This window comes from Stegostoma tigrinum, chromosome 6 (genome assembly GCF_030684315.1).
Source record: "Stegostoma tigrinum isolate sSteTig4 chromosome 6, sSteTig4.hap1, whole genome shotgun sequence".
Classification (NCBI taxonomy): Eukaryota; Metazoa; Chordata; class Chondrichthyes; order Orectolobiformes; family Stegostomatidae; genus Stegostoma; species Stegostoma tigrinum.
In genome coordinates this window covers 97,726,040-97,749,768 of record NC_081359.1, presented here as the reverse complement: position 1 = coordinate 97,749,768, position 23,729 = coordinate 97,726,040, and the positions used below count along the sequence as shown (strand labels likewise).

The 23,729-nt window shown below is 39.9% G+C and overlaps 1 protein-coding gene across 2 annotated transcripts in view; it reads left to right on the top strand.

The window, feature by feature from the left end:
- The window catches only part of cyfip1 (cytoplasmic FMR1 interacting protein 1), a 186,666-nt gene that overhangs the window by 93,544 nt on the left and 69,393 nt on the right, over positions 1–23,729 (top strand). For both annotated transcript variants that reach the window (XM_048532857.2, XM_048532858.2), the window contains exons 18-23: positions 414–510; positions 667–743; positions 840–948; positions 1,326–1,445; positions 4,449–4,648; positions 19,069–19,156. In XM_048532857.2, the coding sequence (XP_048388814.1) occupies positions 414–510; positions 667–743; positions 840–948; positions 1,326–1,445; positions 4,449–4,648; positions 19,069–19,156 (691 nt within the window). The remainder of the gene's footprint in view (positions 1–413; positions 511–666; positions 744–839; positions 949–1,325; positions 1,446–4,448; positions 4,649–19,068; positions 19,157–23,729) is intronic.

Sequence of the window (23,729 nt, the reverse complement as noted above, 5' to 3'; positions counted from 1 at the left end):
ATTTCCGGTTGTCTTGCATTTTGCTCTACCCAAGTAACTTGTTTTTATCTGGACTTTATTTTATGTGTCCTTGTGAGGGATTTTGTTATATTTGCATTCAGATTGGGAAATTAATGTACCTTAAAATTATTTGGGTCAACACAGTGTGGACCTGGAGGAACACTGCAGGTCAGGCAGTATCAGAGAAATAGGAAAGTCGACATTTCGGTTCGGGATCCTTCCTCTGACCTTGCGTGTTCCACCAGCTCCACACTATGTTGTCTCTGACTCCAGCATCTGTAGTTCTTGCTAACTCCGAGTAACTTAAAATTATTTGGCAGTTTTAAAATATTTTGATTAGCTGGACTACTAATGTTTTGTTTTAGAGAAATGTGTTGAATAGCCCCTCCTTAACCATAACATTTTCTTTGTAGGTATGTGTTATATTCCTTGGACCTTTACAATGACAGTGCCCATTATGCACTGACTAAGTTTAAGAAGCAATTCCTTTATGATGAGATTGAAGCAGAGGTAATTACTGATGAACTTATTTAGTTAAAAGTTTAAATATCTTTTTCAGTTTTTTTAAAATCATGTAATTGAGCATGAGTGTTGAGGCTTTATCTTGATATTCATTGGCCAAATGCATGCACGTGATAATTGTGGAACATCTGTGCTTCTTTTCAGGTAAACCTCTGTTTTGACCAATTTGTATATAAATTGGCTGATCAAATATTTGCTTACTACAAGATTCTGGCTGGAAGGTATTGTTGAAGGCTTCTGTTGTAATATTTTTAAAGCTACAGTAAGAAGTTACTATATTGAACATTTTTACAGTGTGAACAATTCAATTCTTTTAGCCTTCTTCTAGACAAACGGCTGCGAGCAGAGTGTAAAAATCAAGGAGCTAATATACCAACACCTCCATCAAATAGATATGAGACTTTATTGAAACAAAGACATGTGCAGGTGAGAGTTGATTTTCATTGTTATTGCGACATCAGAATGAAAGGCCAGTTTTGAGGATGTATATTGCTTTACGGTGTAAGACAGATATTAAGAAATCTAGTAGGGATTTAAAAAAGAAACATTTTTACCCAATGATGCTAAACATTGAGGAACCTTTTTACCATAAGGTTTGGGTGAAGTGAGTAGTACAGATGCGTTTGAGAGAAAATTAGACAAGCATTTGAGGGAGAAGAGAATGAGTTGGCTATGATTGTAAATTAGATGAGAAAATATGGGAGGAAGCTCCAATGAAGTATAAATATTGATGTCAACTGGTTTGAATGGCCTATTTTTGAGCTATATATTTTATGTAATATTTTAAACTTCTTATGTTATAGCTTCTTGGTAGGTCAATAGACCTGAATCGGCTGATCACTCAAAGAATTTCAGCAGCAATGTACAAATCATTAGAATTGGCAATCACAAGATTTGAGAGTGAAGACGTCACCTCTATTGTGGTATGTGCACAGTATCTCAAATAATTGGACCTCTATTTATGTGTGTTGAGACATTTTGTATAGGTAGACTTATCAGCTTGTGCTGTTGCCCTTTGTCATTTTGCTTGTGTTGCCTATTGAATAATTCAGCTTTCCTGAATTACATGCTATTTAATAGTAACATTTATTTCTCACGTAAATATCGTAACCAATGTGAACTTCTACAAATGACTCCCATAGAATAGTCGCTTCGTAGGGCAGACTTTTTGAACTGAAATAAGCAGCTTGTTTGTCTTGTGCTCATCTGGACAGAATCACAATCCCAAAAGGACCAACAGTTTATACAGCATGAGAAGAGTGTTGAAAACGGTGCAAATGGGTTCTGATTGGTAAAATCTTTACCATGAATGTACACTAGGGAGTACTTAACTGCCAAGCTCTTGTTTAAATTCAAACCAGACAAATCAACAGTTTTCAAGGCATTGCCTTGGGGAAATAGAAGACAAAAGCTATCTCCCAATTCTTTGTTCAGTTGGAAAAGATAAATTTCTTAAATGTAAAAATAAATGACTTCTAGCGTGTATATATGAGCCATGCTCTGTCACCAACAGACAGACTGAAATTGTAAATTTTTTTTGTGTAGTTCTTTAATACATTTGGGATTACTTATCAAATACTGTCCAATCGCAGAATTGCATCTAATATTGGATACTGTTTAGAAATTTGAAGGAATGGGCTGGTTAGGATGGGTTCACACTGGCACTCCAATTCATGTACCACATTGGTGGCTTAGATTGTATTGTCATGGATTGTATTCTCAGGCCATCTTGTGCTAACAGCTTCAGGTTCACTAGAAATGTATGCACATATACGGAAAATTTAAAATAACAGTTTAAGAATCATAGAATCCTGACAGTGTAGAAACAGGCCCTTCGGCCCAACAAGCCCACACCGACCCTTTGAGCAACCCACCCAGCCCCATTCCCCTATAACCCACCTAAGCTACGCATTCTTGAGCACTACAGGCAATTTAGCATGGCCAATCCACCTAACCTGCACATCTTTGGATTGTGGGAAGAATCGGAGTACCCGGAGTAAACCCACACAGACATGTGGAGAATGTGCAAACTCCACACAGTCACCCGAGAATGGAATCAAACCCGGCTTCCTGGCGCTGTGAGGCAGCAGTGCCAACCACTGAGTCACCATGCTGCCTCTACCTTAGTCTACCTTTATGAACCTAAAATATCTATGTTACACTCTGCCTTCATGAAATACATTTTCTTATGCTAGGTTATCTTGTAATACAAAATAGGTTTCCATTATCGAATGCATTGTTTCTCTCTTAGGTAGGGAATATCATGAAAACAAAAGATATGTAGACGTCTGCTTACCATGTACTGATATTGGGTTTCCATCCCAAGCACCAACCCAAAAACTCTTTCACCCTGGGAAGACTTCAGCATTGAGTATTTTATGCCAGAAACAAATATGGGGATTCTGATTAACGTCTGAGGCTTGGATTAAGAGAGCAGAGAAACAATTTACTGCCGTTCACCAAGCTCACATTAAACTTCATTAGAATTGCATAGGAATGGTGCAGAAGTCCACATACGTGATCTGAATAGGCTGATGAATTGTAGAATAATAGGTAATTAAACCATTTTAAGTGTTTTGCAGTCACGAGTCAGGAATTACCCTGTACCCCTCCAACTTAAATAGCCACATAAAATTGGTTGATCTTTCAGATGTTGTTAAAATATGTATTCATAAAATATAGAATGTATTTTTGTACCTGTTTAATCCCTGATGAGAACCCCGCATTGCCTCCGAGTCCAGTCAGACACTCAACTGGCTGTTGTCTGTGTCTCTGGGATGAATGACCCCATTGCATAATTCTTGCCCACCTGCAATTTTGTAAAAAAAGAAAATTCTTTCAAGGAATGAGTGTGCCACTGGAAAGACCAGAATTTGTTGTCAATCATTGATTGTCTTCAAGCAGGTGGTAGTGAGCTGCAGTTTGTCTGGTTTCTGTTGGAGAAAATGTGTCTGGATTTTTGTTCAGAGAGTGAAGGGATCACGACATAATTCCAAGCAACATGATCTATGAAATAGAGGGAAACCTGTAGTTGGCAGTGTTCTCTTGAGTCTGCTGTTGTAGAGTCATAGAGTTGTACAGCACAAAAATTGCCCCTTAGGTCCAACTCGTTAATGCTGACCAGATCTCCTAAATTCATCTAGTTCCATTTGCTAGCATTTGCCCCATATCCCTCTAGACCCTCCCTATTCATGTAGACATACAAATGCCTCTTAAATGTTGTAATTGTACCAGCCTCCAACACTACTTCTGCAGGTCATTCCATACGCACATCACACTACATTAAAAGGTTGCCCCTTAGGTCCCTTTTAAATTTTTCCTCTTCACCGTAAACCTATGCTCTCTACCTTTGGACTCCTCTACCTGGGCTATTTACCCTATCCATGCCCCTCATGTCTTCATAAACCTCTATAAAGGTCACCTCTCAGATTCCGACACTCCAGGGAAAATAGCCTCAGCCTATTCAGCCTCTCCCTAGAGCTCAAAACCACTAATCCTGGCAATATTCTGGTAAATCTTTCGGGACCCTGTCCAGCTTAATATCTCCTTCGTATAACAGGGCAAGCACAAATGCACACAGTACTTGAGAAGGGGCCTCACCATCGCCCTACACAACCTGTATGCTTCTCCCCAGTCTGATATAATTATCATTGTAAGGTAATTTCTTTCAATATTGTAACAAATCAAACAAAAGTCTCTCGGATAAGTAGGTTTAGTTGCAGAATTATAGAGAGAATTGCAGGGGCATGGGACTAAATTGGACAATGCTTTCACAGAGGTGGCACTTGCATATAGTGTCAAGTGGCCCCCTGTTTTAGAGTCTCTAACTTAGTAACATAGTCAATCATTGGAAAAGCTAATTGTCCAAGTTTTTAAGTTGCAGATTTTTAATATTGAGTATGAACTCTGTGATTCTGGTTCTTTAGGAACTTGAAGGTCTGATAGAAGTCAACCGTATGAGTCACAAGCTACTCAGTAAATACTTAACTCTGGACAGTTTTGATGCCATGTTCAGGGAAGCCAATCACAATGTATCTGCACCATATGGAAGAATAACTCTCCATGTTTTCTGGGAACTGAATTATGATTTCCTTCCAAACTACTGCTACAATGGTTCTACGCAAAGGTATGTATATTTTTAAGCAGCTTTTATGGTTGTCTCTGGTAACTAGTTCTCAATAATTTGCAGTTTTGTAATGAGCTCACTCATCATTGCATAGAGATTTAAAAATGTTATTTTAATTCTGTATTGTGAGCATGGCAGATGGTTTAATGCCTATTATTTTTCATTAAATTAGTTTGGTTGAATGATGAATTTAGTACAATCTGCTTGGAGCACTGTGATTAATTGTATTTCACCAGAGGCTGCCCTGTTTCTTCATTGTACAGACTTTATCTTTGTGATTACCTTTTGAAAAATGTAGCAGCATTCATCGAGAATGATCTAATTATGCATTTATATAGTGCCTTTAACATTAAGTGACCCAAAAATGTTTTACAGATTTAATCTGATTATAATTGAAATTTAAGGGTAGAAAATTTTAGAATTGTTCTTAAGAGTTCAGTTAATGTGCTTGATTTTAAAGAAGAGCATGGTGGAAAGGAAGAGATGTTTACAGAAGAAGTTCTAAAGCATCAAATGTTAGGCAGCTGCCAGTGATGGGACAAAATGAGTGGGTGTTTTCCAGAGGTCCAGATTTGAATGAACAAGATGTTCATGAAGTGTTTTTCAGGCTGAAGAAGGTTATAGAGATGGTAAGTGATGTGTTTGAGAATGGGTTGAGTGTGAGAATGTCAATTTTTAAAGAAGAACTGGTCAAAAGAAATTGCCATACGTAGTGAGCGTAGTTGTGAATAATAATAATTGGAACTTGGTTCAGCTTAGTACCTGGCGAGCTGAAAAATATAATTTACTTTGTTGTGTTTGCACCGAGTCTTCTGCAGAATGAACCAAAGCCAATCTCACTGCAGAGATAGGAACTGCTGATGCTAGAGAATCTGAGATAACCAGGTGTAGAGCTGGATGAACACAGGCCAAGCAGCATCAGAGGAGCAGGAAAGCTGACATTTCAGGTCACCTTGCTGTGTTCATCCAGCTCTACACCTTGTTATCTCCAATCTCACTGCATTTTGCTTTCCAAGTCTTGAATTCGCCTCGGCCTATGTTTATTGACTCTTGCTTTGTTTATTCCCCAGTCTGCTTCCTCCTCACTGATTGGAGGTGGGGGACAGAGTGAGGGAATTGGGATCAAGAAGCCTATGGGAGGGAGAAGCAGGGGAAAACAAGCAGAGGGGAGCACTAAGTAGGAAAGGAAATTGTGTCAGAGAAAAAGGGAGCTAGCGAAGGTAGGTTTGGAGGAGGGAGTGAGTGGGTGAAAGCAGGAGGAGTGGTGAGTAAGCGGTGAGTAGAAAGATTAGTACATTAGTAAGAGAAAGAGAATTCTTGCATTAGCTAGGTTAATGACAGCTGGTAGGCTACTCAAGTAACCTTTTCAGGTCAGGAACATATCCCTTTGTACACATTTTCTCCTGGAAAAATGATACTCCTTGTGCACACTCTTTTTGGGATTGCATTTGATATGCTAACCAAGGGATTGCTGTATCATCCTTGGCGAACTTTCCATGGACTACAACCTCTTTGCATACTTCTTGCTGTTGTAAGAACTTTAATTTCCTGATCTTAACTTTTGAGTTCTAAGGAAGAGTCACTGGACCTGAAACGTTAACTCTGTTTTTTCTGTTCACTGATGCTGTTTGCTCTACTGAGCTTTTCCAGCAACTTTGTTTTTGTTAACTTTTATTTGATTCATTCATGGGATGAGGCCGCCACTGACTAGGCCAGCATTTATGGCCCATCCTTAATTACCCAGAAAGTGGGTCTGGAGTGACATGTAGGCCAGACCAGTTAAGAATGGTGGTTGTCTTCCCTAAAGGACAATAACGGACGGCATGGTTGTTCAGTGGTTAGCACTACTGCCTCACAGCGCCAGGGACCTGGGTTTGATTCTACCCTCGGGTAACTGTCTGTGTGGAGTTTGCACATTCTTCCCGTGTCTGCGTGGGTTTCCTCCCACAATCCAAAGATGTGCAGCCGAGGTGGATTGTCTATGCTAAATTCCCGATAGTGTCAGGGATGTGTAGATTAAGGTGACAGGTCTGGGTGAGATGCTCTGTGTGTCGGTGTGGACTTGTTGGGCTGAAGGGCCTATTTCCACACTGCAGGGATTATATGATTAGTGACTAGATGAATCTGGTCTTTCCCTGGATCATAAATCATAACCCCACCCCCCGCTGATGTCAAGCTGTTATTGGAACTCAGTTTTGGCAGAGACTTATAGCTCAGGTTGTGGGTGAGTTTGTTGGCTTTCTCAGCGAGCATGATATTTGGACTGTCAAAGATCACAAATCCTCTGGAAATGTCCCCTTCAGAACTTTGCACCACACAGCCCTTCAGTCTGTTTCTACCTTTTTCAAAAATCGTGAGCAGGACTGCACTGGAGGACCCAATGTTTCAGCCTGTTCCCACCTCACTGAGCTTATTTCTTCTGTTACTGACTCTTTCCCACTCACCCCTTATTCAATCTCTCTAGTTCTGTGAAGAGTATACAAACTGCCTAACTCCTTTCAGTTCTGAAGAACTGTCATATAGGACTTAAAATGTTAACTCCATTTCCCTGTCCAGAGATGCTGCCAGACCTACTGAGTTTCTCTGGTGTTTTCAGTGTTGATGATGAAATAATGATGATTGTAAGTCATAATGGTGTTTGAAAATAGTTGGAGACAACATGACATTGCAAATTTTGCTTCTCTTGGTCAGAGAGCCCAGGAAAGGAGTTGCTACTATAGTGGCCTTACTGAGTTGTTAAAGTTTCTTAATACATATTGCATCACAGTGGGACAGCTTCACTACAGGTGGATCAATAATGACTCTTAGGAGAAGATATGACCAACATGTGATTCCAGATCCACAGCAGTGTGGTTTAAACTGTTCTTTCAAATATCTTAGGATAGTAATGGGTTCAGGGGCAAATATGGCTGAACGTCAAAAGGTCTTGCTTGTGATCCCCATATCCATTGGAAGTACAAAAAAAACTGCTCTGTACCCATGCTCCAGGTGGAGCTTGAGATCAGGAGTATGCCATTCAGCTCATTGAACCTGCCCTGCCATTCAGTGTGATCATGGCTGATTGAACACTTCATTGTCCTTTAGCCACTCCATCAGCATAACCATAATCCTGTACACTATTGGTAATCAGTGATAGTCAGCATTACTAAGAAGAAGACTGTGCAACTCCAACTGAAAAATTATGGATTATATTTGTTAAAGTACTTTACAGAAGTAAAAATCGTAGATGCACACGTCTTGAAGTGCGACTCTGGACTCCCAAGTTACATAGTTTGCATGGGTTTGGAACAACTACATTGATGCTTTTGCCAAACTAAAATGCAATCTGATTTTCAGTCAAAATAGATTTTTCTGAACTACTTATGCTGGAAGTTGAAAATTCCTCAAAGTTATACTGTTACCACAAATAGGACAGGTGGGTCTGTCAAAATTCTACCTGTTAGTGTCGAAAATTAGCATCCATTTGTGATTCATTAATGTCATCTTGCGTTTCTGAGCATAGGTATAAGTTAGAATGTTTGCAGAACTTCAGAAAACCCACCATCTGGTGAAGTTTTCTTCCAGTTCAGTTGCTATCCATGCTGTCGTGTTAGATTAATTTTATTTTAGAATTGTTCCTGATGACGGCAGCACACTTAAATACTGACACATGGATGATGGTCATATTACTTTAGCCTTTAATCATACAAAGCATTAAAGGTATTCAGTTACTGAGGTCTTTATAGACATTGGAAAGTTATTGCAGCAGCTTATAAATGCTGCAGATGAGTTGTATGCTCTGTGATGAGGTTCATTTCTGTTTGTTTTCATTTTGTTGTGTCTTTTTTTAGATGTCATTGACAAATGATGCTGGGGGCACTCTGTTTTGAACTTTAGCTTATTAAGTCTCCTTGACCAGGGTCTAGGCCCGAAACGTCAGCTTTCCTGCTCCTCTGCTGCTTGGCCTGCTTTGTTCATCCAGCTCCACACCTTGTTGTCCAATAACAATCTCTCTGTCAAGTTAAGATATCCTTTTTTTATCCCGTATATTTCAACATCCCTTCAAGCAGCTCCTCTTTTAACTCATTGCTGCTCAAGTGAAGAACTTGCTGGATTGGAAATCTGGTTATTTATTAATGTGGCTTAATGATTTATATAAGACATGTCGAAGTGTACGGTTAGTTAGTTATGACTCAGACATGAATACTCTCTCAAAATTTTAAATCACTTCAGCATCTAATTCAGTGGCAGAACTTGTTTGAGAAGCTAAATGACCTATTCTTCCTGTTTTATCGGTGCTGTTCCTAGTTCAGCAGAGTTCGTTTTAACACTTAATTTTTTAATAATTTATTTTGTTGGATTACAATAATTGCTTTTAATGGTTAATGCTGTGTACTATTTTTGCTAACTTTTCTAAACAGAGTTGCCAAATGGATCCAATTTGAAAAGATTCCTCACTGCACATACCTACTAGGACTTACTTTGGGTTATTCACTGCAATTTGAGTATAGAGCTGGATAAGTGTGAGGCCATGAATTTGTGCTGGACAGACAAAGCAAGCGAATACATGATAATACGGAAGATCAGAGGGACCTTGGTGTGCATTTCCACCAGTCCCTTGAGGTGGGGGTGACAGATTGATAATGTGGTTAAGAAAGCATATTGAGATACTTGCCTTCACTAATCAAGGCATAGCATTTAAGAGCAGGCTGGTTATACAAGAACTGTATAAAACGTTGCTTAGGCCATAGCTGGGGTATTTTGTGCAGTTTGAGCATCCACGTTCTAAGAGAAATGTTAAAGCACTGGAAAGGGTGCAGAGGGATTTACCAGTATGTTTCCTGGGCTGAAGAGTCTGTTGTGAAGAGAAATTAGATAGACTCGCATTGTTTCCCTTCGAGCAGAAGAGACTAGTGTGGGTGTGAGAGGGTGGTGGGAGTATGTAAATTAGTGTCTGTAAGGGTAGTTGAGGCAGAAGCCCTCATAATGCTCAAATGTGGTGATGTTGTTCTACTGTGCTTGGAATTTATACTGTCCGGTCTGTCATGGTGATTCGTGCCACTTACGGTTTTGTTCTGCATGGGTTTGTATATGGGGTCCAACTCTAAGTTTGTTGATTGCATTATTAGTTAGAACCAGGCCTCTAGGAATTCCCATGTGTGCCTATGTTTGGCTTGGGCTACAATGGTTACTTGATCTCAGTTAAACTGATAGCCTTCGTTATCCGAGTCCTCTGATATTAAGGTAGGTTTGTTGTGTTGTTCTGCTAACTGATGTTTGTGTATTCTGATGGCTAGTTTCCTTCCTGTCTCTCTGATGTAATGCTCGTGGCAGTTGTTGCATGGTATTTTGTAAACTATGCTGGTTCTGCATGTTGTGGGAGTGGGATCTTTAATCCTTGTGAATGTTGTTGAGTGGCTGTGGGCTTGCGTGCTGTCATGATTCCTCGTGATCGTAGGAATCTTGTTATCAGTTCTGATATGTTCTTGATGTAGAGCAGTATGGCCAGTGTATTAGGGCGTACTGTGTCCTCTTGTTGTCTATTTAGTAGGTCCATGGGGGCGATGAATTTGCGGGGATATCCATTTATAATGAAGGTTTCGTATAGATGCTCTTCCTCTTTCATGCATTGTTCTGGCATGTGAGTGGGTGACAGTACATCAGACAGAGAGGAAGGAAACTAGCCATCAGAATGCACGAAAATCAGTTAGCAGCAAAACGACACAACAGACTTTCCTTAATATCAGTACACTCGGACAATGAAGGCCATCACTTTGACTGGGACATTGTAACTATAATAGCCCAAGCCAAATGTAGACACACACTGGAAGTCCTGAAGGCGTGGCTCTCCACCCATAATGCAGTCAATGAACATGTAGATTTGGACCTTATATACAAATCCATACAGAACAAAAGCAGAAACGACGGTACTCAGCATAACAAGCCAGACAATATAAATTCCAAGTGGAATAGACCAACTTCGCTTCATTGGAGGCCTCACTGATGATGTTACTTAGCATGGTTAGAAAACATCTGAAGGAAAACAAGGCAGCTTGGTGAGCAAGTAATAACAGAGCATTTAGAAATGCATAATATGATCACGCAGCGTCAGCATGGGGTCACGAAGTGGAAATGATATCTGACAAATTTACTAGAATTCTTTTGAGGAGGGAATGAGCAAGGTAGAGAAAGGGGAAGTAGTGGATGCAATACATTTGGGTTTTCAGAAGGTATTTGATAAAGTATCAGACAAAAGACTGCTTGGTAAGATAAGATGGTGTTGGTGGTATTTTCAGGCTGACAGTCTGAAACTAGTGGTGTACGACAGGGATTAGTGGTGGGGCCCCAACTATTTACAATGTCTATTCACGGCTTGAATGAGGAAGGTAAACGTGCAAAAGCCAGGTGACCCAAAAATAGGTGGGAAAGCAAATGATGAGGCTGTCGCAAACAGTCTGCAGAGGGACAGACAGGTGAAATGACTGTAGAAACTTGGCAAATGGAATGTGAGGTGTGGAAATGTGAGGTTATGCACTTTGACAGGAATAATACAGGAACTATATATTATTTGAACCAAGAAAGACTGCAGAAAGCTACAGACGAGAGGGATTTGGAATTCCTTGCACATTAATTGCAAGAAGCATCCAAGCTCAGTGGGTAGTAAGGAAGGCAAATGAAATGTTGGCCTTTATTTGAAAGGAAGTGGAATGTGAAAGTCGGAGGTTTTGCTTTAACTGTACAAGGCACCAGTCAAACCACAGCTGGAATACTGTGAACAGTTTTGGGCTTGTTTATCTAGGGAAAGTTATGACACTAGTGGCAATCCAAAGTTGTTTCTCACGGCTAATACCAGATGTGAAGGGTCTGTATTATGAAAAAGTTGAGTAGATTAAGCTTGTAGATGAAGGTGAGCTGACCTTATTGAAATACACAAGTTTCTTAGAGGACTTGAGAGAGTAGATGCAGAAACGTTGCTTCCCCCTTGTGGAGAGTCTAGGACCAGATGGCATAATCTCAGCATAAGGGATTGTACATTTAAAAATGAGGAGGATTTTTTTTCTTGAGGGTAGTGAATCCGTAGAATTCTTTACCATAAATGGCTGTTGAGAATGGGTCAATAAGTATTTTCAAGTCCGAGATACTGATTTTTAATCAGAAAGAGAATTAAGGGTCATGGGGCAAAGGCAAGGAGGAGACATTGAGGATTATTAGATCAGCCATGAACTCACAGAATGGCAGAGTAGCCTCAACACCTATTTCTACTTCTCTATCTAATAATTTTAAATATGAGAGTGTGGTGAAGTTGCATAGATTTGAGAAGTAATTCCTAAACTTGCATAATATTTACAATGCTGCAGCAAGCCATCTGGTGATTTTATTTCACATTAACCTCATTTCACCCTTACTTATTTAACCCAACAACATACTCTTTGATTCCTTTTTTACATGTTTTTACCCAGGTTCCCTTGAATATATGAAGAAGAGTCAGCATGGATATCTAAAGTAAAAATTACAGAGTTTTTCTTAAAGATGTTACAGAAAGGCACAGTGAGGATAATGCTACCAATGTGGTGTTCATGGATTTCCAGGAGGCATTCGATGCAGTACCACATGACAGACTTGAGGACAGTTACAGGTCGTTAAATAAGAGGGTCAATAGCACCATGAATACAAAAGCGGCTGAATGATACAAAACAATAATTGGCATTTTCAGGCTGGAGAGGATATTTATAGTGGAGTTCCCGAGGGATTGGTATTGGGATCCTTAGTTTTCCTGATCTATATTATTGATCTAGATCTTGGTTCGTAGTTTGTAGATGATTCAAAATTTGGAAGAGTTGGTATCCTCTCAGCTTACAATGTAGAACTCCGAGCAGACATACGAATGCTAATGGAGTGGGCAAACTGGTGGCAGATGAGTTTAGATGCAGCAAAGTTAAAGGTAATACATTCCTGTAGGAAGAACATTGAACAACAATATTCAATAAAAGATTTTGCTAGAATCTCTTCCTGAATTTGTCAAAGATAAATAGTTGTTTTAATCACTTTGGTATCTGGATTTCCAAAATGAATTATGTATGAAGCATTTGATTGTGAGCAACACTTGATCTTTCCCACTATTTCAGTTGTTTTGTACTAAAAGCCTTTGTTTATTTAGCTAGTCATTCCTATTTGTAATGAGAAAAATGTTAGCTGACAATCTAATAACCCATGGGGCAAAGAGATCAAATCTCACCTGTAGCTTTATGGTTTATTATTTCAGTATATTTTTGCAATGATGCCATTAATGTTTTTAATTTGTTTGTATGAAGCTTTTCAGATGATCTGGGGACTATATAGGTAACTATTTACATTTGTTTTTATTAGTTGAAAACATATCCCAGAAGCCAGTAGGATCCATCAGTCTGGTTTAGAGCTGTGAGAAATAATTTTTTGACACTCTTGATTGAAAACATCTTTGGCTTTGACCAGTCAAATACTTTAATATTTACTCTAGCCCATTTACACACAGATATCTGTGTTAATCTAATTCTGACCTCACTAGCAGCTCCGATTTTAATTGCATCACCATTAGAAGCAATGCCTTCAGTTGCCTATGTCCCTAAATTCTGGAATTTTCTCCCAATGCATCTGTCTCTCTAATAAAAACTGAAAGAACTGTGGAGGCTGTAAATCAGAAACAAGAATAGAAGCTGCTGCAAAAACTTATCAGACCTGGCAGCATTTGTAAAGAGAAATCAGACTTAACATTTCGGGTCTGGTGACGCTTCCTCAGAACTGGTGGTAGCTAAAAGATGTCAGACCTGCTGAGCTCTTCCAGCAATATCTGTTTTTGTCTGTTTGTCTACATCACTTCCCTCCTTTATGCCATACAATTTTTTTATTATCTCCTAATGTGGTGATGTAATGTTTTTTGTTTTATGATGTTTTTGTGAATTATGTCATTAAATATAACTTGTAACATAAGTGTTCCTGTTCTATTTCCCAAAACCCATCTCTCATTCCCTCCGTAAAAGTTGACTTTCATAAATGGAATCTGTGTACTGTATCTTTACCTTACGTATCAATAGTGAACTATTGTACTTTTGTGGTATGCATTGGAATAGTATGTTCCCTGTCGTCTCCATTGTCAGAAAGGAAGAATACTGAAAAACTGAAGAAAATATGGGTTACAATTCTAAAGGAGGTGCAGGAGCAGAGAGACCTGGGTGTGTATGTTCATATATTATTAAGGTTGGCAGGACAGGTGGAGAGAGCAGTTAATACGTAGTGTCCCCAGCTTTATTAATAGGGGCATAGAGCACAAAAGCAAGGAGGTGATCTTGAACTTTTACAAGATACTTGTTAGGCTGCCGTTGGAGTATGAAGCTGTGTGTAGTGTGAATGCCATTTTGCGAGAACAATGTTAATACATTGGTGAGAGTGCAGAAACAACTTACAAAAATTGTGCTAGGCATGAGAAACTTTAGTTATGAGGACAGTTTGAAGAAATTGGACTGCTCTCTTGGAGAGAAGAAGGTAGAGAGGAGATTTGGTAGAAGTTTTCAAAGTCTTGTGTGACTGAATTGAGTAGATAGGGAGAAGCTGTTCCCACCTGCAAAAGGAAAATAAAAGAGGGGGCATAGATTTAAAGCGATGTGTAAATGAAGCAAGATTGATTATGAGAAAAAGACTTTCACTCACTGAGTAATTGAGGAATGGAATCCACTACTTGAAAATGTGCTGGAGGCAGGCTCAGTTGAGGCATCAAGGGCATTGGGTGCTAATTTTGATAGAAATAGCATGTGGGGAAATGGGAAAAGGCAGGAGGTTTGCACTTGGTAATGGAAATGGTGCAGGCATGATGCATTGAATGGCCTCCTCTTGCACTGTAGCAATTCTGAGAATCTGTATAAAGCATGATGTTCACAGTCCATATAGTTCAGCTAGTTCACACTTGACACATGAAATTTGGACACGAATAAATATGATTAAGAATATAAATACACCACTTAAGTTTGAGATGTCAGCAGTTCATTGAGTAACTTCAGAGCATTATTCATGTTGAGTTTTTTATGAACAATAATTCCCTATGAGTTGTGACACAAGAATCAGCATAAAACATGAGACATGAGCATACCAGTTTCATCACTGAGCTTTCACAGTGGAAGATGGAAAATTGTTCTTTACCACTTACCAAATATATTCCATTTCCAGTTTGTTCAAGCACTGACAGAGCAGAGATGCAAAAAAAAATGTAGATAGCTTTGAATAAGTAAATGTAGCAAAACGAGGTTTGTCTTAATTATAATTGTTATTAGGCCAGTGTTTTGCTTTGCCGTTAAGCTTTGAAGTTAAGGCAAAAAATCTGAAATGAGGAAACCATGGTTTCAGTTTTAAAATACTCATTGTCAGTGTTTAAAATTCAAAGAAAAAGATGAGCATCTTGAAAAATTTGAACGAGAATTTATCACGAGTTGTTTTTTTTTAATTAAATGCTGTTACCAGTTGCTTTCTTTAGCCTGTTGTTAGTGTAGGTCAAACGGCTCCATTGACAGTGATGATAACTAATAATTGCCTGTTTGTATATTTGATGAGTTTGGAATAACATAATCTAGTGACACGTGGAGCAACAAGAAAGCGTAATCTTTTAGACATTCTTGAATTCTCCTTGCCTCAAGTGATTTGAATATGCATGGGTATAGGATATTCTCAAGGGAGCAGAAGTGAGAGTTATGAATAGTTTTTATATATTCAGGACAGCACTTTAGATTTGTTATTGTAACGCTCAAATTCGTTGAGATGTTCAAAATCTATATCAAAGGTTTTCATATGGAAGTAAAATAATATTGCCCAGTTTGCAAATGAAAAAATTAGAGTCGAAGTGAGAGTTGTGAGGAGGATGCAAAAAGACTGCGGAGGTTTATAAAGAGGCCAAGTGAGTGGTGGAAACATTAGTCAGATTGAATGTAGTGTGGAGATGTGAGGGTCTTCACTTTGGCAGGAAAAATAAACAAGTTACGAAGCTTTTCGGGGCAAATCAGCCTGCTTGATTGACACCACATCTGCAAACGTTCACTCCTGGGCTGAGTTGCTGAAGTATATGCTGTCTACAAGATGCATTGCAGAAATTTACCAAAGATCCTTAGACAGTACCTTTCGAACCCACAATCACTTCCATCTGGACGGTCAAGGGCAGTAGATTGATGGGATCACCACATCTTTTGTTCCCCTCCAAGCCACTCACTATCCTGACTTGGGAATATATCACCATTCATTCACTCTGCTGGGTTAAAATCCTGGAATTCCCTCCCTAAGGACGTTGTGGGTCTACCTACAACACATGGATTGCACCGTTTCAAGAAGGCAGCTCACTTACCACCACCTCAAACGCAACTTGGGACAATCAATAAATGCTGGCCAGCCAACCATGTCCACATCCCATGAGTGAATTAAAAATAACAATAGAAATACAGCGTTTTTCTTAAATAGAGAGAGGCTGGAAAGTGTTGGGACTTAAGAGATTTGTGTGTCCTTGTTCATGAGTCACTGCAAGTTAACATCCATATGTGGCAAGAAGTTAAAAGTACAATTGGTGTGTGGCCTTATAAAGGTAACTTAAATATAGTTGTAAAGATGTCTTGCTTGACTTTTAATTGAAATTTCACCGTCTGTCATGGTGGACTGTAAATCCACATCCCAAGAACATTAGCCTGGGATAACAAGGTGTAGAGCTGGATGAACACAGCAGGCCAAGCAGCATCAGAGGACCACGAAAGCTGACGTTTTGGGTCTAGACCCTCCTTCAGAAATGCGGGAGGGAAGGGAGTTCTGAAATAAACAGGGAGAAAGGGGGAGGCAGATAGAAGGTGGAGAGGAGACAGACAGGTCAAAGAGGCGGGGGTGGATCCAGTAAAGGTGAGTGTAGGTAGGATGTTGTGGGGGATCGGTCAGTCCAGGGAGGACAGACAGGTCAAGGGGGTGGTGGGGAGAGGAAATGCGTGAAGAGGCTGGTCAGTAGAAGATGGAGGTGGGAGGAGGGGGTAGGTGGCAGGAAGGACAGGTTAGGAAGACGGGGACAAGCTGGGCAGGCTTTGGAATACGGTTGGGAGACGAGGGATTTTGATGCTTGTGAAGTCCATAGTGATACCATTGGGCTGTAGGGTTCCCAAGCAAAATATGAGTTGCTGTTCCCGCAGCCTTCATTGTTGTGGCATTGCAGGTGGCCCAGGATGGACCTGTCGTCCAAGGAGTGGGAGGGGGAGTTGAAATGGTTTGCCACTGGGAGGTGCGTCATTTGTTTCGAACCGAGTGTAGGTGTTCCACAAAGCAGTCCCCAAGGCTCTGCTTGGTTTCCTCAGTGGCCTCCTCTACACTTCGGGAACAGTGGATACAGTATACCACATTAGCAGATGTGCAGATGAACATCTGTTTGATGTGGAATGTCTTCTTGGGGCCTGGGATGGGGGTGAGGGGGCAGGTGTAGCACTTCTTGCTGTTGCAGGGAAAATTGCCGGGTGTGGTGGGGCTAGTGGGGAGTGTGGAGCAGATGAAGGAATCACGGAGAGAGTGGCCCCTCCAGAACGCAGATGAGGGTAGGGAGGGATTATTGTCTTTGGTAGTGGGGTCGGATTGCAGATGGCACAAGTGTCGGAGTATGATGCGTTGGATCCGGAGGATGGTGGGGTGGTATGTGAGGACGAGAGGGTTCCTGTTTTGGTTGTTATTGCGTGGACGGGGTGTGAGGGATGAATTGCAGGAAATGCGGGAGACATGGTTGAGGGCGTTGTCGAACATTGTCGGGGGGTTGTTGTGGTTCTTGAAAAACGAAGACATCTATGATGTCCGGGAGTAGAATACCTCATTCTGGGAGCAGATGCGGTGGAGCCGAAGGAATTGGGAATAGGGGATGGCATTTTTGCAGGAAGGTGGGTGAGAGGAGGTATATCCTAGGTAGATGTGGGAGTCAGCAGGCTTGAAATAGATATCGGTTCCCACGTGGTTGTCAGAGCTGGAAACAGAGCGGTCCAGGAAGGAGAGAGAGAGGTATCAGAGGTATCCTGGTGAACTTAAATTTGGGGTGGAAGGTGTTGGTGAAGTGGATAAACTGTTGTCGCTCCTCATGGCAGCATGAGGCAGCGCCGATACAGTCATCGATGTAACGGAGGAAAAGTTGGGGGATAGGGCCAGTGTAGCTTTGGAAGAGGGATTGCTCCACGTATCCTGCAAAGAAGCAGGCATAGTTTGGGCCCATGCGGATACCCATGACCATCCCTTTGTCTGTAGGAAGTGGGAGGAATTGAAGGAGAAGTTGTTAAAGGTGAGGTGAGGTTGTTTATGGTGAGGTTGGGATTGGAGCAGAGGGCTGCACCTTCTGTGGGGGAGAGGTTGGAGTGGGTGAGAGGAGTGGAGAAATTGAGGCGCTTGATATCTTGATGGTAGTTGGAGGTGAAGAGGTCGAGGGAGGGTAGAAGGCCTTGGAATGGTGTCCAGGAGGAGGGGGTGTTTTGGAGGTGGGAGAGGGGGTCAATCGGGGAAGGCTAGGCTCACGATTAAAGAAGTAAGCACGGAGGCGACGAAGAAACGGTTCAACGTCCAAGCGTGAGTGGTATCTGTTAATGTTAGGGTGTAGGGGGACAAAGGTGAGCCCTTTACTGAGGACTGGGCTCTTGATTACTGGCCCAGTGACATTATTCCTATGCCAGTACTTCCACCATTCTGCAAGACTTGGGCATAGTTGATGGTGAGAAAGTGAGTTACTCACTGAGAAATGCTAACCATTGACCTGTTCTTGTGGCAACATTGTTTGCATGACTGGGACAGTTCAGTTTCTGGCCTGAGATGTTGGTAGTGTGGGAATTCAGCAATAAGAATGCCCCTAAATATCAAGGACCAATGGTTGAATTCTTGTTGAAGATGGTAATTGCCCAACACTTGTGTGGCGCAAATGCTACATGTCACCTGTCAGCCCAACTATGAATGTTGTCTGGATCTTTCTTAATATGGGCACAAGTGTGTATTTGCAGCAATGATTATTTCTGTCATAATTATCTAATTGGTGACAGAGACTAGTTTTTAGTTCCTGATTTATTAATTGAATTTAAATTCCACCAGCTGCCCTGGTGGGATTTTTAACCCGTGTCCTGGGAACATTCATCTAGGACATTACCGCTATGCCTTTGCCTAACTCATCATTTGTAACAGCAGCTGGTAAAGGCAATTTTCTGCTCATTTTTGCCAATCACCCATCCCAGGTACCACTATCATCAACTTTGCTAAAACAAAGGACTGCATCCAAGATCTTTCTGGTTTGTTCAGTATTTGTTTTAGCTGTAGAAGAACTTCATTTATGTTTTTGTTTGATTTGAAATACATTTGCGCCATGTGCCACACTGTAATAGCACTTCTGTGTTGCTTTTAGTGACATATTGTGCCTTTCATTATTATTCCTTTTCCCACAGGTTTGTGCGTACTGTGCTGCCCTTCTCCCAAGAGTTTCAAAGAGATAAACAACCAAATGCACAACCACAGTATTTATATGGAACTAAGGTTAGTGTATTCTAGACCATGTTTTACTTTAATTGTTTTCATTTTGGACCCACAAAATAAAACAGCATTTGAAGACATTGATTAAATATTGAAGACATCTGTCTTTTTCAATCATCAGAATTTAATTTGGCCATTTAATTTTGTTGAGATATCAACGAACCAGATTTGGCTAAGATCTCTCAATGAGCATTCTCTGTAATAAATAGTGTACCCAAAATGTAATTTTGAAAATTAGTGTGATGAACATAATACATGAACCAATTTTCAAATTTGTATTAGCACATCTCTGTAGCTGTGTCCCACAATGGGTGGGAATGTATTATTTAATTTTAAATCGGACATCATATGGTGAATCTTTCAGGTGAATCTCATTGAGGAAAAACTAAATGTAAATGTAATTGTCTTCACTTATCTTCTTCCCTATTGTTTATGTAACTTTTTTCAGTATTGCATTTTTTAAAAATTGTTTTCTTTTTCTCTCCCTCTGTCATCATCTCTAGCTTTGTTTGAGCTTCTCTTGTTCCCTTGATGCATATATTTTGTTCTCTTGTGCGAACTTGTTTTTCTTGCGCTCTGTTTTTATTTTCCTTTATGGCTGTATTTCTGTGCATATTCCATCCCTTTTCTTTTCCCCTCATCTCTATAAAAGCCTGTTTACTGGATACTTGTTTCCAAACCAGTGCAGAAGTGATTCTGCGCCTTACAGTATGGGAGAGTAATGTATCTGACTGCCACATTTGTGTGTTGAACCTAGCAGTCTGAATTCATGTTGGGAGGGAGAAAACGTTAATTTGGGACAAATAGGCAGCGGTATACTACTGAGTCTTAATTGTCTGTTGTACTATGTCTGTCCCGAAGTCTATTCTATGTTTAAAGAGTAAAATTGTATTTACATAGTAACTTCCATGGGCATCCTAAAACTCTTTTTATAAGAAGTTATTACATTATGTTTCAGATCTAGTCAATGTTGTTCCTTAGGCAAATGCAACAGTCAGTTTCCAAGGCCTCATAATAAATTCAGCATCAAAACCACTAACTTCATTTGATGACGTAGCATGACAAATGACTGACAGCCAGGGAATTTTGTATATTATACATAAGATAATAGATTTGCAGCAAAATCATTCCAGAGAGATGGGCAAGTTTCATATGATGTGCTTTTGCTGGTGGCTGAAGAGACCAATCACAGAGAGACAAGATCTGTAAAACTCATGCATGTGAAGCGTTTATCAGGTGTTTCTGTGGGCTGTGGTTTCAGTAATGGCATCTATTGCAAAGCCGCTAATTGTCATGTTGGAGCACATTGATCCACAGGTGACATTATCATGTCCCTTTGTCATTGGCTTTCCCAAGTGCAATAATTAATGTTTTGGACCTCTGTGCCATACTGGCAAACGTCCTTAAAGCAAATCTTATTGTGTCCTACTGGAATTTGGGCTCTGTGTCCCATTGCTTTCAAAAATTCCTTTGGAATGCATCTCTCTGCCATCCTCTGAATATGTCAAAGCTAGCAAAATCCCTTTCGTACAGCATTAGTCAATGGACAGCATGTCTGAATAGAGCGCAGCCTGCATATTGTAGGTGTCAGCTGGTGTTATGTTCTCAAGTTGTGGAGTATATCTTGAATATTTGACCTTCTGACTCAGAGGTGAGTGCTGCTATATTAGGATACAGCTGTATTTGCGTTGGATTTGTATAAGCTGTTGCAGTTTTGGAGAAACAAAGTTCAGGACATGAGGCACTTCTGCATGGGGCTGGAGTATGTAATGTCAGAATCAGTACACAACCAGAAGTGGGGATAACTTAAAGTTGGAAGTATATCCGCAAAAGAACACAATCACAGTTGAAATAAATTTGTAAGTGTGAATCTTCTGTAGATTTTCTTGTCCTGATTAGAACTTTGTACCGTTTCAAAAAATGTTTTAAAGGCCACCAATGACTGTAGCTAGATTGCAGAGAAAAGCTTTATGAAACAGAAACAGAAGTTGCTGGAACAGCTTCACATGTCTGTGAACAAAAAATCGAGAGTTAACGGTTCGGGTTCGGTGACACTTCCTCAGGACCCCTCAGATCCTTAGAAACAAAATTTGGTAATTAGACTCAGAAAAATTAGGCCAATGATCAAAGCCTTTTCAATTAGTTAGGTTTTTAGGGATGACTTAAGGTGTCAGAGATCCAGCATGCAAATTTCAAATTTATGTGGCTGAAAGCACAAGTACCAATCGTGGAGTGAATAAACAAACATCGTTGAAAAATACTGCAGATAATGGAAATCTGGAATATAATCAGTTAATGCTGAGTGTACTCAGCTGGCCTGGTTGCGCCAAAATTAATATTTCAGGTCAGTGACCTTTCATTAAATGAGAATGCGTAAGAGGCCAGATTTGGACAATTGTAGGACGGGAGAAGGTGACAGAATTGGGTCAGTTGATGCTAAGCCCAAGAAGGTATTTAGAAACCAGGATGAGAATTTTAAAATTTCCAGCTCAGTACAGATTACTTGATCTGTGTACCTACAATGTATAAGATATTGAGTTCATGGTTAGTTTCTAATCTCTTTGTTTTTGTGCTGTGCTTTCTTTTATCTCTTCAGTTTAAGTTGAAAGGTAAATTGCCTTTTTTTAAGTAAGATGATTCAGTTACAGTAATTGTAGTTGTATTCAGCAATTCCTTGTATGGTGCACCCACAGAAGATGAATAAATTTGGGCTGAATTTAGTCAGCAGGCTTGAATTGATGAGATATGGTAATGAAACATGAGCTGTAAATTGGACTGCTGGGAATTGCAACCATTATGCTGAAAATCACAAGTTGCAAGTGCGTTATTTTAAAAAAAGGAAAACTTGAAAGTATTATCGGTTTCATTAATGTTACTTATTGCAAAAATATTTTCAGAATCTCCAAGAATAAAAAATCATAGCTGAATGACAGAAAATAATGGAACTTTCTATTTAAAAAAATTAGGATCTTAGTGAGGTTCTACATTTGTGGAAGAGGCTTCCAGTTGGAGGGAAGTGATTCAGCTACTGTTTAACCAAGCACTGCAGTCCTACCACTTTCAGTTGTGAATGGTGGTCAGTTAAACATTTAAAACAAAGTGGAGGCTTTACAAATATCACCATCTTCGATAACGGAAGCTCAGCACATCATTTCCAAATTTATATTAATTTAATGTTGGAGTTAAAAGAGGCAAGTCTGGTAATTATGCAGCAATCAGATTGACATAAAATCGCAACTAGTTCACTATTGCATACACTGATCTTCACCTGGTCTAGCTTATTTGTGATTCCAGATCTATGGCAGTGTTGTTGACTTGAGGGTGGTTGGGAGAAGGACAGTAAATACTTAGCTTGCCAACTGCACCCTTACCCCTTACAGGGGAAAACAGTTTACAGGTATAGGAAGAAAATCTAAAATAAGGATTGGAACCTTCAATTTGAGACATTGGAAAATTTGGTAACAAATATTGAAGAAAATGCAGTGGCTATGGATGATTGAGAATATGAACTGCCCCATTTTGTATAAGCTGATGTTTGTATAGCATTAATACAGGAATATAGCTGGAGGAACATTGGAACAGTTGAGTTGGCAGTTGACAAAACCATGACTGAGGGTTTAAGTAAAGTCAGATTTGACTGATGTTATGGAAGTGGAAGGAAACCATCTTTGCGATGGTGCCAGTATGGAATCAGAGTAAATCAAACAGGATGCCCTGATTTTGAAAAGTTTGGTTTAATCCAGGTGTAGCTGGCAAAGAAGTGGAAGATATACCCATGGGTTCTGATCTTGTGGCTTATGACTTGAGGAACAGAATGAACAATGTTAAACAGTTAATGGTTTGAGTCACTGGACACGTTGAAGAGACACAAGCTCACATGCCTTGGTATAAATTTGGGAGCTAATTGTTGATTGGTTACTGCAAAAGCTTACACAGCAGTTACTTCATACTTCAGTTCCCTGAAACTGAATATGCAAAGCTTTTTTATGCGTCAGCGTCTAGTAGTACATGTAAATTAATTTATACTTTTCTTGCTCTGTTTTATTTTTGCCAGTGTGAGGTTTTAAATTTTGTTTGGGCATTAAATGCTGGTCCAGCCAGCAAATGTCACATCCTGTGAAAAAAATTAAAGAATAAAACTGATAGAGAGCATAGCCTTTCCCATGGACACTTTCCAGGTACTTACAAAGCATGGTAGGAGGATATGGTGATTATAATTAAGGGAAGGTGAATTCAAATGATTTTGTTGGTAACTAGTGGAAACATATGAAATAATTTACATATTAACCAGATAAAAGAGGACAATGCTTTTTCTTATGCAGTGAATTATAGTGTTTTTCTCTGTCCACCAAAGCTGCCAGACCTGAAGAGTTTCTCCAGCACTTTGTTTTTATTTCAATTTCCAGCACCTCAGCATTTTGCTTGTATTTGAAGGCAAAAAAGAGATTTGATAAATCTGGTTTAAAAAAAGTCTTGGAACTAAGCAGAATTAATAGTGCCAATCGTTCCCTTACACAGAGGTGCCCAGAATTAGAGGAGACTGGCTTAAGGGGAATGGAAAAATAACTAAAGGTGA